This window comes from Pelecanus crispus, chromosome 5 (assembly GCF_030463565.1).
Source record: "Pelecanus crispus isolate bPelCri1 chromosome 5, bPelCri1.pri, whole genome shotgun sequence".
Lineage (NCBI taxonomy): Eukaryota > Metazoa > Chordata > Aves > Pelecaniformes > Pelecanidae > Pelecanus > Pelecanus crispus.
In genome coordinates this window covers 31706173-31721413 of record NC_134647.1, presented here as the reverse complement: position 1 = coordinate 31721413, position 15241 = coordinate 31706173, and the positions used below count along the sequence as shown (strand labels likewise).

Genomic DNA, 15241 nt, shown 5'->3' with positions numbered 1-15241 from the left:
CCGATCTACCTCTTGGGGAGACTGAAGAGGTTATCATTCCAACACAGCAGTACAAGAGCAAGCACTCCTCTAAACAGTCTCTAATCCTCTAGGAGAGAAGGGGTTCATCTATCTATGACGCTGCTCTCACCTAGGGGAAAAAACTGCATATCTTACTCAATTTTCTAAAAACCAGTAAAGTAAGGAAGGTTAGAATTTATATGGGGACATTTCAGAAAACTGGTACTATGAAACTGTATCAAAGGACATTATTTTAACATAGTATCACTATGAAAGATAAGGCAGAAAGCAAAGATTTCCAAAAAAATATTTTTAAAAGTCTTTTCTTATTTTACAAGTATAAAAAGCAATGTTTAAAAATAAAAATCCTGGAAGATAATCTGGAAAAACTGGCTTCTAAAGCACAAGACTCCCCTGTAACAACTCCCAAACAATGTCACAACTCCTGAAAATCCTGTATTCGATGAGCAAAGGTATGATCCAGCTCAAGGAACCCTTTTTAATAACACTTTAAACCCCATAATCCAGTCTCTAAAGAATGCGTCAAGGCACTCTGTGGCTACAGAGCAAAAGGGTTGGCATGAATTGTAATATCTTTAATGCGAACATCATTAAGAGGTCGGTAGGTTTTCTCATTCACAGGCAGCTTCTCCAGCTCATCCAGGGTCTCCAAGCCATCAATAACTCTGGAAGAAAAGCAGAAGTGCTAGGAATCTCCTTCTAATAACAATTTAAATTCCATAATTGAGGTATCTCAAAGCACTTTACAGTTAAGTATTGTAGGGCAAGGACTTTGCAAACAAATGATACAAATAAGACAGCCAAAACATTATACATGGCATATAAGATATTTTTAAAGGAAATATTAAGCATCCATGACCGATTCTGATAAAAAGTACAAATAATTCCCACTGACCTGACAGTATCATATTTTATACTAACCACAGCTGTGTAAAGACCCTGGCTGCACTTCCTGGCAGGCAGGACTGACCGATCATAGTATAGGTTGAAGTAGCAGCAAGATACTGGCCATACCAAACTTCACCGTGAATTATTGAAATCCTATGGCTGGAAAATCAACTTCCAAATGGGAGATTATAATTTCTAGCCTTCTGACTCAAAGACAAGATCGGACAGAATCATTAATAATTGTGTACATCTAATGGCACAAATATGTTCAGGCTTTCAGATTTCCTGTTCAGGCTGAAGAACTAGCACAAGAGATTCTTCTAAATAAACCTCTTTTTTGTTTAAATAACTAGTTCTGGTAAATCTTGGCAGTTTATTCCTCAGAAGTGGACTTGGCAGAAAACATGTTGTGCTGTTCACAGTTCAATTCAGTCACATTCATCAACTCTTTGAATCTAGGATGCTGAATTGTGGGCCAGCAGGGACTGCATATGCTGTTCTGCCAATTCTGCAACTGGGGCAGGAGTTATCTTAAACTGCCACAAAATCTGACAAAGCTAATCTGTCAGAGCCTCTACTCTTTCCTAAGATAGATATCTAAAAAAAAAAAACCAAAAACCAAAAAACACCTTTCAATCACACTTCTAAGCAAACTCAGAAATGAAAGCAACACCTATACTTAGATGCCTATAAACAGTACAAGTCATAGAACATAGTATTTTCACATTTCAATAGTTTCCTTTGAATATTTAGCTCCATTTAGTAGAGACAACTTTTTCTCAGCAGATTCACTTGTACACTAGGGACTTTTTAACAACAATCAAAAGAAAAGACATTGCCATGATTTTGAGACAGAAAAAGCAGTATCTGAGAGACTCAAAAATTAAACGTTTGCTGTAAGGATGATATATTATCAGTAGTGTCTGTCACTATAAGAATGTTTTAAAATAATGACACACCTTAATCTCATCTGATTCTATAAACTGTCAGTTCTGTGAGTTTTATCTGACCAACAGGAAGTTCCACCTGAACAGAGGCATGACCATGTCAGTACCACACTCATCCCCAGCTCCATTCCAAAATCAGATTCTTGCTTCTGAGTAAACCCTACTGTATCCAGTTCTTCTGGAGTTTGTTTAAAATCAGGCTGCATCTGTTTGGGCATGGATGAAAAGGCAAGCTGGAATAACTGGGGGGGAGGGGGATGGGGGAGAAAGTGTCCTGGTTTCGGCTGGGATAGAGTTAATTTTCTTCCTAGTAGCAGGCATAGTGCTGTGTTTTGGATTTAGTAGGAGAAGAATGTTGATAACACACTGATGTTTTAGTTGTTGCTAAGTAGTGCTTATGCTAGTCAAGGACTTTTCAGCTTCCCATGCTCTGCCAGGTGCACAACAAACTGGGAGGGGGCTCGGCCAGAATAGTCGATCCAAACTGACCAAAGGGCTATTCCATACCATATGATGTCATGCTCAGTATATAAACTGGGGGGGGGGGTTGGCTGGGGAGCAGCGATCGCTGCTTGGGAACTGTCTGGGTATCGGTCAGCAGGTGGTGAGCAATTGCATTGTGCATCACTTGCTTTGTATATTACTATTATCATTATTACATTGTTATTATTATCATTACCATTTTACTTTATTTCAATTATTAAACTGTTCTTATCTCAACCCAGGAGTGTTTCTCATTCTTACTCCTCTGATTCTCTCCCCCATCCCATCGGGGTAGGGGGAGTGAGCAAGCGGCTGCATGGTGTTTAGTTGCTGGTTGGGGCTAAACCACAAGAGTAAGGAAAAAAAGCTCCATTCTTGAGGTAATTTTTAATATGCCTATTTCCACTGAATTCCCTACTACTAAGAAAAATGGAGCAGCATTTTGGAGCCACTAATTCTGGTGACAGTGCAAGAGCATACATTTACATATACACATCCAATATTTTAAAGAGTTTTAGAACCAGAAGCTTCTAATTTTGCATTGCATGTGCCCTGAAATATTCAGATCCTTCACACACTATGATAAGGAGGCATGCAGTTGGATCACTTACTTCCCAAAGACAGTGTACTTCATGTCTAGGTGTGGCTGCTTGCCGTAAGTGATGAAGAACTGCGATCCATTGGTATTCGGACCATTGTTTGCCATTGAAACTACCCCACGGACACTGTGCTGAAAAAAGGAAAAACCTCAACATGAATACACATCTGTGAAAGCAGGACTTCAACCTATACAAAGTGCTCTGTGACTTAGTACTCTGCCTCAATATGATTATTAAGAACAAATCTTGGTTGCTAATATATTCCATCACAGTCCATAAATTAGCTACTCAAAATTGCTCTTACAACAAAAAATTACTTCTTTGCCTTCAGTGCATGAAAAATACTTTGTTACAATTCTTTCTACTTCTGTTCTCAGTGATGAAAACCCTCAAGCCTAACTTGCTAAGTACAGAAATGCCCGTTCCTATTTTAATAATAAGCTTTCTATCCCCTTATTGCACGATTATACTTTGCTTCACCATTACAAAAGAGGTATTTAATACAGTACAACACAATGCTGATTGTTCTCCAACCTGTAAAGAAAATTCATATGGAAACATAACTGCATATTGAGAGCACAGAAATACCTTTAGGTATTCACTGAATTCATCTTCAAACTTCTTGCCCCAGATGCTGTTACCTCCTTTCCCAGTGCCTGACAAGGAAGCACCACAACAGATTACTGGATTTTCAGACTGAAAAATCCAGAAATGATGTACTGTTATAACATTTTACAACAAAGACCCTAGATAGAGTGTAATTTGTTTGAGGCAGGGATGGGGTTCTCGTGTCTTGATACTGAGCAGAGACACAACTCTATATAAGGAACACCTATTAAGTAGCAGAACGAAACACTGACGTATCCTCAAATTAAATTCAGTATGAGTACAAACAGACACACAGTTGAATCAGATTTTCTCCTGAACAGTGTCAACTGTTCGGGACATTTTTCCAAAATGCTTTAGAGGCAGCATAGCCTTTCAGGCAGAAACCAGAGAAACCACAGCAGCAGCTGCTACCTGTTCAACAGCTGGTAAGTCAACAGAACCATCATATTTAGTGGAAACAGATGGAAAAACTAAAGTTTGTAGAATGCTTTACTACTGCATGACTACTTAGAACTAGGGTAACGGCTGCTCTTCTGTAAGCTCACTGCAGAAAACTAATCTCATCATAAAAACCTCTACCAACAATACAATAATTATTATATTTTATTTTTACTTTATTTAAGTTTTTGTGTTAATATTCATACTTATAATTTCTTTATATTTCTTGATATTTATATTTATGTACATTTTTCTACAGAGAGACCCTGACAGAAGAATTTACCTAATGGATCCCCTGTCTGAACCATGAAGCCCTTTATATTCCGGTGAAATACGCAGCCATTGTAGTAGTTACTAGCACAAAGAGCCAGGAAATTCTAAGGAAATGAAACAAACCATATTAACAAACAATTCAGAAATAGTATTGTCTTAATAAAATGACAGCATTGGCAGGGCCAAGACTCACCCTTTTGTCTCTGCTTTGCATTGTGACCATGTGAATTTCACAGAGTATTGCCACAGAATAGTCATAAACAAATTATAGTTAACATGCTCCTTTGACACTGTCACAGATACAAAGGATTTTAAATAAAGCTTACAGCACAAGGTTGTCTGACTTGAGGAACAAACAAGAAGCCTGAGACATGCTCAGAAGTATCACTTCCATTCAGCATTTTTATTTTGTAGACGTAATTTTGTAATCAGTATCCTCGTGCCTCAGCTTTGTTAATTAAAAAGTAAATTATTTCAATTTAAGCTTAAGTTTATTGCAGAAAGGAAAACGTGGGGCCTCTGACAAATTGCGAATGATTCTCACTCTTTTAAATTAAAATAAAATCTGTGCGAGTGTGAGCAAACCCAGGGAAATTTGGGAATCCCAGGCCATGTGCTATATTTCCCCTTAAGGGCAAAGTACGCTTTGGGAGATGCTAGAACTTGGAGAAAAGCGGCCCTTAGCTAGACTTTATCTGGCGAGAAACAGGCAGCAAAGCGCTAGGCAGTATGACACAGTGCACAAGTATACAGCACACAAGTTCCACGAGTGGTCTAGGCACTGTACCAGCTTAAAAGATTAGTATTCCATTACGTGAAAAGATTAATTGAAAAAGTGACTTCACCTCCTCTACTGTCTTCACTATTTCTACTGCTTTGTTTCAACACTAGGCAATCCCGCTCCTGTTACTTGACTTACTTCACAAGTCTTTGGTGTACGCTCACAGAATAGTTCGATTTTAATATCTCCTACATCAGTATGCAGCGTGACAGCCTGAGCAAGAGGCAGAAAATAATAATTAAATCAGCAATGAAATACTAACAGACTCAGTTTTATTTCCCAGTCCCACTAAGAATATAAGCAAGTTTCCACTGCGTATAACCACTGTTTCAATATTTGGCCATAGGCAAGGCTACTGTCACAAAACTTCCACATTTGCAGTGAAATCACCAGAAAGCACTTGGTTTCATTTAGTTTCAGGACAAATGAAGTTCGCCACGGTAACGCAGCAGCTCTGTTTCATGCTGTTACACTCCAGAGATACATTACTCATTTGCAAACTGGACCTACTCAGTCACTTAACTGCAAAGTTGAAGAATCAAGGTTATATATATTTCAGATGATAGTGTGGTGCACACACCTCCTGGTTTACAACCCTAGGAACAATGGATGCGTGTTACTTGCCTGCAGCCTTTTGAGTGATAAGACTAGTTCTGAGTAGCGCTGTATATAATCTACCTTCACAAACAAGCAAATCTACAAAATTACGCACTTAAGAATTTATAAATTTAAAATGGCAGTTACCCAGCTACCGAAGTGAATATATCCCTATAGGCCCAATATATCACAGTGCCCCCATGGAACGTGCTAAACTATGCAAAAACAATTACTGTGGGGCTATACTGGGGATAAGCGTACAGGAAAACAAATAAAAATCAGCATCGTGTTGATACTGGCATACTGTTCCAGAAGCATACAGGTAAATAAGATAGTTGCCTGCAATGTCCATGAAGATGCTATAAAAGGTGTATGTACAGTTTAAGACATGCAGTCTTATCTCTCTCTCCTGATTTGCTAAACTTTTACAAGCCTGCAAGTGTAGAAGGTTACACACACTCACGCAGGGCTATGTGCTTGCAACTTTAATTCTATTTCTGTGGTTAAAGAAACCAAACTAGATTACTAAATATTAGCCAAAGTAGGATTAAAATTTAGGACCTTAGAACTGAAAGTCTAATAATATTTTAGACTGATGTAAACTGACCTATTTTCCTTTTCACAATATCTAGTTAGAAGTCTGAAATGAAAACCTAAACTTTTCATTACAAATTCTTCTCAGCATCAGGGTAAAATGTATAAACCTTCGAGATGCAGAGCAGCTATTCACATTCCAAGAGATGACCATTTCAGAAGGAATGAAAATATGTAAAAAGTGCTATTGTTCTCACCATGTCTGCTTATCAAACAGCTGAGGTAGATTTGTACACAGCAATTTCCTGCAAAAGAAAACACATTAAATTTGTTGGGTTTTTTCTCACCAATCCCCAATTCTTTTTGATTCTAAAATATTTGTGTGGTTATATGCTTTTACACCATGCGGTTTTACAGTGCCATCCAAGTGACTCTGTGGATCAATGTTTTACTTGCGTTACGCAACTACGCAGCATATAAAGAACTAGAAAGGAGTAGAATAAAATAGCTTAAAGAAAGGGGGTGGGGGCAAAAAAACACCCTTTCCTAAGATGGAAGTTTATACTAAGCAATCACAGCTTTTCCAAAGGTTATGGTTTTATAAATTAACAGATAAAACCCACATGCCAGTACCTAAACAGCAGTGTGATTCGGAGCCACCTTCTGACCGCTGTCGGTGCCTGCAACAGACGGGTACCTGCATCCAAGCACAGGATCAAACTTTTTTAATCCGAGGAATATCTTCAAATAAAGCATTTGGAACGATGATAATGAAATCGCAGTTGCAGACTGCTAATTTCTTCTCTAGATACTGCCCTCCCAGGTTAGCCCGCAGGCTTGGCAAGGCCTCTCACAGCAGCCGGGGAAGCCGCCAGCAGCCAGCTCCGGCCCGGCCCGGCCCGGCCCGGCCGCCCTCCGGCCCGGCCCGCAGCCTGCCTTGGGCGGCGGGGCGCCCGGACGAGCAACCGGCGCCCCGCACGCCCCGGTGAGGCGCCCCAGGGGCCCGCCGCGCTCACTGCAAGCCCTCGGCTCCTATCTGACCCAACGACAGCGTGGAGCTGTCCCTCCTCCTCCGCCGCCCACCTGAGGGACTTCCACCGAGAATCCACGCACAGGACGCGCGGACTCCGCTCGCCCGCCGCCCCCATCGCTGCAGGCCGCGGCCCGGCTCCTCCACCGGCGAGCGACTCCGTCAGGCGCCGCCGCCCCGGCCGGGGCCCCCGCTGCCCGCGCTCCCGCCTGCTCAGCCTCCCCGCCCCGCCGCCTTCACCCTCGCCCGCCCGGAGGCCTCGCACAAACCTGCCGAGGCCGGACGCAAACCCAGCGCCCGCCGCCGGGTAGCGGCTCCCCGGCTCCCCTCAGGCGGGCAGGAAGGGTCTGGGCCGCCCCCGCCGCCGCTCGCCCCCGGCACGGCGCGGAGAGGCCGCCCCCAGCCCCGCTGGCGCGGCGGAAGCGGCGGGGCCGGGCGCAGGCTCCGCCCCGCGGCCCTGGCCCTGCTCCGGCGTGAGGTGAGTGCGGGGCCCCGCGGCGGCGGCCAGCCTGCCCCTGCGGCCGGGGTGGAGGCCGCTGGCGGTCCCCCAAGGCCGCCTGCCCCGGTCCCGCTTGGTCCCCACGCCCCCGAGAGGCCGACGCTTCTCCGGGTGGGTTCCGCTGGTCGGTTTTAGTGCGTGAGGACGGATGAAGTTTAAGTTCCGTGCGCTTCTTGCACGACTCTGCAGGGTCGTTTATGGTGTTTCACCGTGAGAGGTGAGGCAGGGAGGGAGGAGGCCGCGGCGGCTGCTGGGGGGGGCCGGGCCGCGCTCCCCGCTGGCAGTGGGGCGGCATTCGCAGCCCGGACACCCTGAACTCTGCTGTTCCAGCCAGTGGGTTGCCCAGGCTTATTCCTGCCTTCTTTTACCCTCTCTACAGATAGCTGTATGCTGCTGCCTGCCACGCAGCTGGTTCGCCGGCCTCTCAGCTGCATCCGTGCTTTGGGCCGCCCGCCCTCACGCTCCCTCATGAATCTCCAGGAGCTTGTTTCTGCCCTGAATGACTTTGCATCCCTCTCTCTGGCTGAAAGCTGGGACAACGTGGGGTTGCTGGTGGAACCAAGTCCTCCCCACACTGTGAACACCCTTTTCCTTACTAATGATCTCACTGAGGAGGTGATGGAAGAGGCAGTGCAGAAGAAGGCAGACCTTATTCTTTCTTACCACCCTCCTATATTCACACCACTCAAGCGAGTAACGTGGAAGACCTGGAAAGAGCGGCTGGTGGTCCGAGCCCTGGAGCACAGAATCGGGATTTACTCTCCGCATACGGCGTACGATGCCATACCTCACGGAGTCAATAACTGGCTAACAAAGGGACTCGGTGAGACTCTGTTAAAAAACCAAAAAAAGTTAGAATTATCAGTATTATGTTATTTTATGTGGGGACCTTCCCTCATTTTCCTTTCTTCCAGCTTTTACAGGTATGATTTGAGTATTTTTTTTTTTCTTTTTTTCCCCAATATTCTTCTAGTACTTCTGAGTACCCTAAATGTATTTTAGGAAATTTATCTTGGTGAGGAATACCAGATACAAAGACTAGAGGACATTTTCAGATGTGTGACTGTGCTGTTGGATGTACTCGGAACTGGTGCAGCATGTTTATTGTCCATCTTGGTTGCAAAGTTTAGACTACTGACTTTAAATCACCACCTTTAATTTCTAAAGTGCAAGGTCTCATTGTTTGCAAAGGACTTAAGGTGTTTGAAATTCTTCCAGATTTTTATCCTGTATTGTGGCTCATAAATGAAAACAGCTATGTCTTTTTCCAGCCTGATTTACAAACCAGAAACTATTTTGGTTTTGTACAGTTCTTAGGATAAACCAGATGGCATTAAGAATGACAAGTAATACATATCCATCAACTTCGTTGCACTTTAAAATAGACTGTGCCTAATGGAGACAACAGGGCAAGAAGTCCTCAGTTCTGGTCAGGGAAAATGGATTCAAGTGCAAAATTTGCATCTTTTTATGGCATCTCTTTAGGATATGTGCTAAATCAGTATTAGGATACTTATAAAAGCTTTATAAAACAGCAATCTTGTACCGTTTTCTCAGGTGCCTGTACTTCCGTTCCACTGCATCCATCAACTGCGCCAAGCTATCCAGCTGAGGGCACTCACCGAGTGGAATTCTGCGCAGACAACACTGAGCATCTGGACGTGGTGCTGTCCAAAATCAAAGAGATCCAAGAGATCTCCTGTCTCACTACTCTCCCTGCCAGGTATCTGCTTGGCTCTAATGTTGTATCCTTTCTGTTGTTTGAAACATTAGGTTGCTGGAATTGTATTTTACTGTTGTAATCACATTGTTCCTCTGTGCAGTGCTGCTATTTTTTTCAGCAACAGATCTAGAAGTTAAGGAATAATCATCCCTTTCTGATCAATCTATGTTATACTAAATGGTAACAGCAACTCAGTGTAGCATCACATAGATTAGAGGTGGTAAAGAAAAGTATTAACAGAAAATTTGATTAAGACAGTTGAGTTAAATTCCTGTATCTGTTTCCTCCACGTAGACTAGACCAGGGTAGGCTATTACAATGCCTTCTTTTTTCCTTTCCCTGTGGTAGAATAGCCACTGCAATAGAATAGCTTTGTTCTATATTAATATGATGCTGAAATCTTACACAGTTTCTTAGCAAGCACCAAGCATATCTTTCCTCAGGGTTGAAGGTGAGGAGCAAACACGAGTCAGTTTGAACTGCTCTCAGAAAGCACTGTTGGAGGTGGTGGCCTTATTGTCCCAGAACAGCCTTCTTTATCACAAGACCGAGATTCTCTTGTTACAAAAGGTAACAAAATCACGTATTACTTCCAGTGAATGTATTACTTGTGTGAGCTGAGTGCCCTGAACACTGAAATCCAGTAATGTAGTAGCGTCACAGTTTCCTGTGCTACTGTGTCAGTGCTCTGAAATAATAGCTTGTGGGGATTTGAAGCCACGCATGTTCTCCAAAACAATGAAAATACCTGTTTGGCCTGTACTAATTCTTAAATCAGTTCCAACAGCTAGTATGTTATATTCAAGAACATCATGTACATATTTTTTCATAAAGTTCCAAGGCATTCCTGAATGACCAATATACTCATCTTTGTACAGTATGGAAAGCAATGCAAACTTCTGGAGTCAGCTTTCTCACAGTAATTTTAATTTCGTTTCAGCCTCTTCTTCCCCATACTGGAATGGGACGTCTGTGCACACTGAGCGAGCCAGTCTCCTTGTCAGACATAATTGAGCGTATCAAAAGCCACCTAAAATTACCCCACATCCGCTTAGCCGTGGGAATGGGCAAGACACTAGGTAAACAGGCCTGCAAGTAAGACTGGCCATTAGAACTAGTATTCCAGGAAGACAAGGAGCATGAGTGTGTGCATGAGTGTGTGAAATACTGCTGCCTTGGATAGGTTTACTTCCAAGTAGCATATGAAGCACTGTTAAAGACAAGAAACAGCATTTTAGAATTTACATGATACAATCACGCAAAAAGAATCTCATCTGTATTTTTAATTGGAAGTTGTATGTTCTGCTGGTTGTCACTGTGAAGAAGGGACAGTACACGTTGAATACGAGACATCCTTTTTCATAATTTGTGTAATGACTAAGTTTTTTTTGCTCCCAGAATATCAGACACAAATGTGTACCATTTCATTGTACACTCCCTTTTGTGACTGAATGTTAAATTTCAAAGCACCTTGAAGTAGTAAGACACTTTATGGTATCCTTATGAACATGTAACCATCCATGTTTTAATGAAAGAGAAATAGTGGCAAAGAAGGTGAACTATCCTAGCTCAAACAGTGGGTTGCTAGTAAAGCAAGCATCCTCTTATCCCAGTTACCTATCCTAATCTCCAAGGAGCACAGCTGTTAGAATTTGTGAGAGCAAATTTGTTGAGAACTCTTTGTAACCTATGAGACAGAAGTCTTATTAGAAGCCTCTTACACTATCAACTGCACTAAAACACAAACTATTTTGAAGCCTCTCATTAGGGTGTGGGATTGTAGTGGCATGACTCCACCTAAATCAACAGTAATTAACATGGCAACATACTGTAAAACCTTAATAGAATTAATAGAATTTGAAAACAGTGTTGTGTGTCCCCTCTCCCTAGTGAATGTAATATATATGGAGAATTAAATTTCTTGTCACTGTCACGTATGTAATAGCTTGGAATCAGCAATCATAGCAAACAGGCAAATTTTTAATGGCATGGAGCAGCTCTCAGCTTCCATTGAGATTTGCCTTCTGAGAGCCAGAAGTTAGGAACCAGGATATCTCAGAGGCAAAATGCCATCTTAGTGGCATCATTAGTTGGAAAACTAATGATAGTGGAACACGAGAGTCCTGGAAAGAGTAGCGGCCTATTGAAGCATTCCACAACCTAACTAAATAACACCTCACTAGGAGAGAACTAGTCAGCAGCCAGCCTCTGTGCTGTCATTTTCTGCAGACTTTCCTACCCCTTGAAGAAAAAAAATCTACACATCTATTTGTTACACAAAGGATTTTGCTGTATTATCAGAGATGTTACAGGCCCATGACTCATTCAGACTGACAGATGTGTCTCTTCCTCCAAGAAATTTACATTGACTGTAAAATCAAGGTAGTAGTTATTGTGAAACAATTAGTAGCAATACTGACATGAGGGCTGCACAGAGGGAAAGGAGTTTAAGTGTGACACCTTGTATCCTGCAGAATCACCAGTGAAGAAAGCTGCTCTGTGTGCTGGTTCTGGGAGCAGTGTCCTGAAGGGAATGGAAGCTGACCTCTACCTCACAGGTAAAAGACCATGTTGCTGTTTCATTATCTTTATAGAGAGAGTCACTAGGGAAAAAGGAAAAAAGAAAAGAGCTGACTGGCTGTTGAAAGAGTTGGCCGGGAAGAATTACCTGTTATAATTGAGAAACAATCAGTTAGTTATTGAAATGATAGAAGACTAACATTAGAGATATCGTGGATCAGATGGCACTGTGGCACAGGGAAGGTTATTTGAATTAAAACATTGCTATACATGCATTATTTCAAAACAAACTCAGTGTTGATGGCAGTCTATTGCAACCTTCAGTGTGTTTCTCCTTTGGCAAGATATGAGGTATTTCCTCAGTTCCCTACAGAATTCCCTAATGGAAAATGGAATATAATGTAGTCTACAGAATCTTCCAAAGGAACCCTGTAGTGTATCTAACCAAAGGGACACTTAGTCCATTATCCTCTTTTCTGCCAGTGGGTCAGCTACTCCCTACAGCTTGCTCAACAATGTGAAACCTGCCTTGCATTCTGTAGTACTTAATTCGAGCAAGTTTTTTGGCAAGGCTTGTCCCGTCTCCTCCTTATATACAGCCCTGCAGAGCTGACCCTCAGTCAGCTGCTTCACAAGGCTTCCCAATTGCTATCCTCCATCACAGCAACCCACATGACATCCAGACGGTCCACTTCCAAACCACTCTGCGCACTCTTATTTGCTGCCCAAAGTGGCAGAATCTACCACTATTCAAAGAGGGCAAGGAATTTCTGTGCTTTTGTCTCACTTGTATATGGGGAATATCAGCTGAAAGCCCTTCAAGGGACACTAGAGTAGGAGCATTCCATGTTCTTATACTGAGCCGATGGTGTCACATTCCCCCTTATGGGCTGTATCCCCTGTTATGTCTTCCCAGCTTCTAGCTAAGATTCTGCATACGCTGCAAAGAACTGGTTACCTAAACTGTATTGTTAGTGATTGACATGGCTTTTCTTTCTCAAAATGGCAGGAGAGATGTCCCACCATGACGTTCTGGATGCAGTTGCCAATGGGATAAGTGTTATTCTGTGTGAGCACAGTAACACTGAGCGAGGCTTCTTGTCAGAGCTGCGTGACATGCTAGCTATCCACCTACAGAACAAAATCAACATAATTGTGTCTCAGAAAGATAGAGATCCCCTCCAGGTGGCATAGGAAAAAAAAAAAAAAAAAAAAAAGGAGTGAGAGAATTCAGTCAAGAGTTTCGTGGTATCTTGCACAGACCTATCCAACTGCAAATTTAATGAAGATGCTCTGAATTGGTTCAGTACAGAATGATTGTATTGTATGTTCCCTCAAAGTATGGGATATATTTTGTCATCTGTCAGATAAATAAATGCTTGTTTTGGGCTACAAAAGGCTGATTTACTCAATTGCTAGGCTGCACTTGAATAAGTTTACTGTTACTGCATACTCTTATTAGATATATTTGGTAACCATGATACTCAAGGATTGGTTTGTGTAAAATATAAAAATCTGACTTATCTCCAGTTTTAAGTTTACACAGCAGTTCTACCCTACTGCAGTTATGTCAAATCATGTCAGTACAAGTCAGTGGTATTTTAGCTAATAAATCTCCTGATAATAGCTAATGAAAGGATGTGGATCACCCATTTGCATTAACAGTTTTATTAAGACACCACTCATATGGTGGTGTCTTAATATAGAACGCAATTCAGGTATTTGGTGCTACTATTCAATTGCACAATCTACCATTAATGCAGCTTTAAGGCTTTTTCTTAGAGGGACTCTCAATTAAAAAAGCTTTGGAAGGTTAAAACTAAATTCCTTAACAAAGCTGTAAATTAATTTAATGTGACTTTGTTACTTTCTTTTAAAAACAGTTTCTATAACTATGGCTCTTAATTACAGAATTACTAAAACTGAACAAGTAGCATTTTCACCACTGATAACGCTTCGTTTTTATTTTTTAAGTTCGTAGTTTTGTTCTGTTTTTTTTTAAAAGAAAAAAAATCTCCCAGTTGCATACCTTACCATCTCTGGATTATCTGCACACCAGAAGAACATTAAAAAAAAAATGAAAATATTTCCACTGCAAATTTGTAAAGATCTTTGCACCATCCTTTTAGGTTTTATTAATTTAAACTGGCTCATCAAGCAATGTCTTTACTGCATAATTGTGTATGTCTTGTTCCACTTACATTTAAGTGGGAAGAGATGACTCCAGTATTATCTGAAGCTACTGAGGCTATACAAAGGCCATTGTTCTTATCAATACTATGAAGACCTCTCAGTAAGCTGAGGAACAGGAAGTGGGAAGAAATTTCTTCTTTCCCAAGTAAAGGAAAGGACTCTAGAAGTGATCCCTCCAAATCCAACAGTTCTGTATTGCTGTAGAAGACATTAAAATGCTACTACACCTTAGGACATACACAGAATTCAAGAGACAGAAGATTAATGCCTAGATGGGGTAATTTTCCAGAAACAGTATGAAATCAGGATAAAATACTTTTAACACAAAACCCACAGGAATTAATTCACACTAATTTTCTTCAGCTTGAATGCTTGCATCACAGAATCAGCAGCAGCCAAAAAGTGATTGAAACTTAACCTTCTCTTAGCAGATGTGTGGTATCTCCTGCAGCCCTCCTCTTGGCCTGTATGGGCATCTGGTAGTCTACCAAAACTGTTAGCGGGTAACTCTGAACTCAGGATGAGTACAGCACTTCATTGAAGTAAATTTCATATCTAGAAAACCAGATATCATTGCACTGAAAGTGCACCATGGTATCACTATCTATCCGTAAACCCATTAGGTGGTGTCTTCCGTATGTACTCAGAATATAAATTAAATCTTGAGTTTCATAGGAACTGTGGAGAGAGTCAAAGGACTGCAAAAATAGCATGCGGTTGCTGCTTAGCTACAATACTTAAGTTTTTCCAAGAACGCATCTCTTCAAGTGACAGAGTTCTTGTTCTTGAACTCTACACCTACCTTACAGAACTTGGGTAAGACACGCTACCTTGATCCCAGTTTTAGTGAATCTGACGGTAGCCTAAGTAGTGACAGGCAGGATCTGATGCATTTTGTGAAGTTTTGGAATTACAGTCTGTAAAATGCAGATGCTACCAAAAGAGAATGTTAGTTGGAAAATGTTCGGCGGGGGGGGGAAGCTGGATAGTACTGCTGGCATGTACCAGTTTTCCCTATCAGACTCTCCAGCAAAGCTAATTAGGTCCTGTATTTGAAGAATCAAATTGTCAGTGGGATAAGCAGACACCCTGTGTTTTCCATACAA

At 41.8% G+C, this 15241-nt stretch overlaps 2 protein-coding genes across 4 annotated transcripts; one reads left to right on the top strand and one right to left on the bottom strand.

Moving 5' to 3' along the window:
* Positions 1–102: 102 nt before the first annotated feature.
* On the bottom strand, positions 103–6917 carry PPIL3 (peptidylprolyl isomerase like 3). 3 transcript variants are annotated; one of them, XM_075710665.1, is made up of 7 exons: positions 6428–6466; positions 5178–5252; positions 4269–4362; positions 3527–3594; positions 2951–3069; positions 608–686; positions 103–130 (listed from the first exon to the last, which is right to left on the bottom strand). In XM_075710665.1, exons 1-7 carry the CDS (start codon positions 6428–6430, stop codon positions 113–115), a joined length of 456 nt encoding a protein of 151 aa, XP_075566780.1. In that variant the 5' UTR covers positions 6431–6466; the 3' UTR covers positions 103–112. The 3 variants fall into 3 exon arrangements, with proteins under 3 accessions (XP_075566780.1, XP_009483787.1, XP_075566781.1); XM_009485512.2 differs by lacking the exon at positions 103–130 and having other exon boundaries at positions 553–686; XM_075710666.1 differs by lacking the exons at positions 103–130; positions 4269–4362; positions 5178–5252 and adding an exon at positions 6804–6917 and having other exon boundaries at positions 553–686; positions 6428–6475.
* A 1169-nt stretch (positions 6918–8086) lies between these two features.
* NIF3L1 (NGG1 interacting factor 3 like 1) lies at positions 8087–13153 on the top strand. The gene is made up of 6 exons (XM_009480622.2): positions 8087–8522; positions 9257–9422; positions 9866–9992; positions 10363–10501; positions 11897–11980; positions 12952–13153. Exons 1-6 carry the CDS (start codon positions 8087–8089, stop codon positions 13134–13136), a joined length of 1137 nt encoding a protein of 378 aa, XP_009478897.1. The 3' UTR covers positions 13137–13153.
* Positions 13154–15241: the final 2088 nt, after the last annotated feature.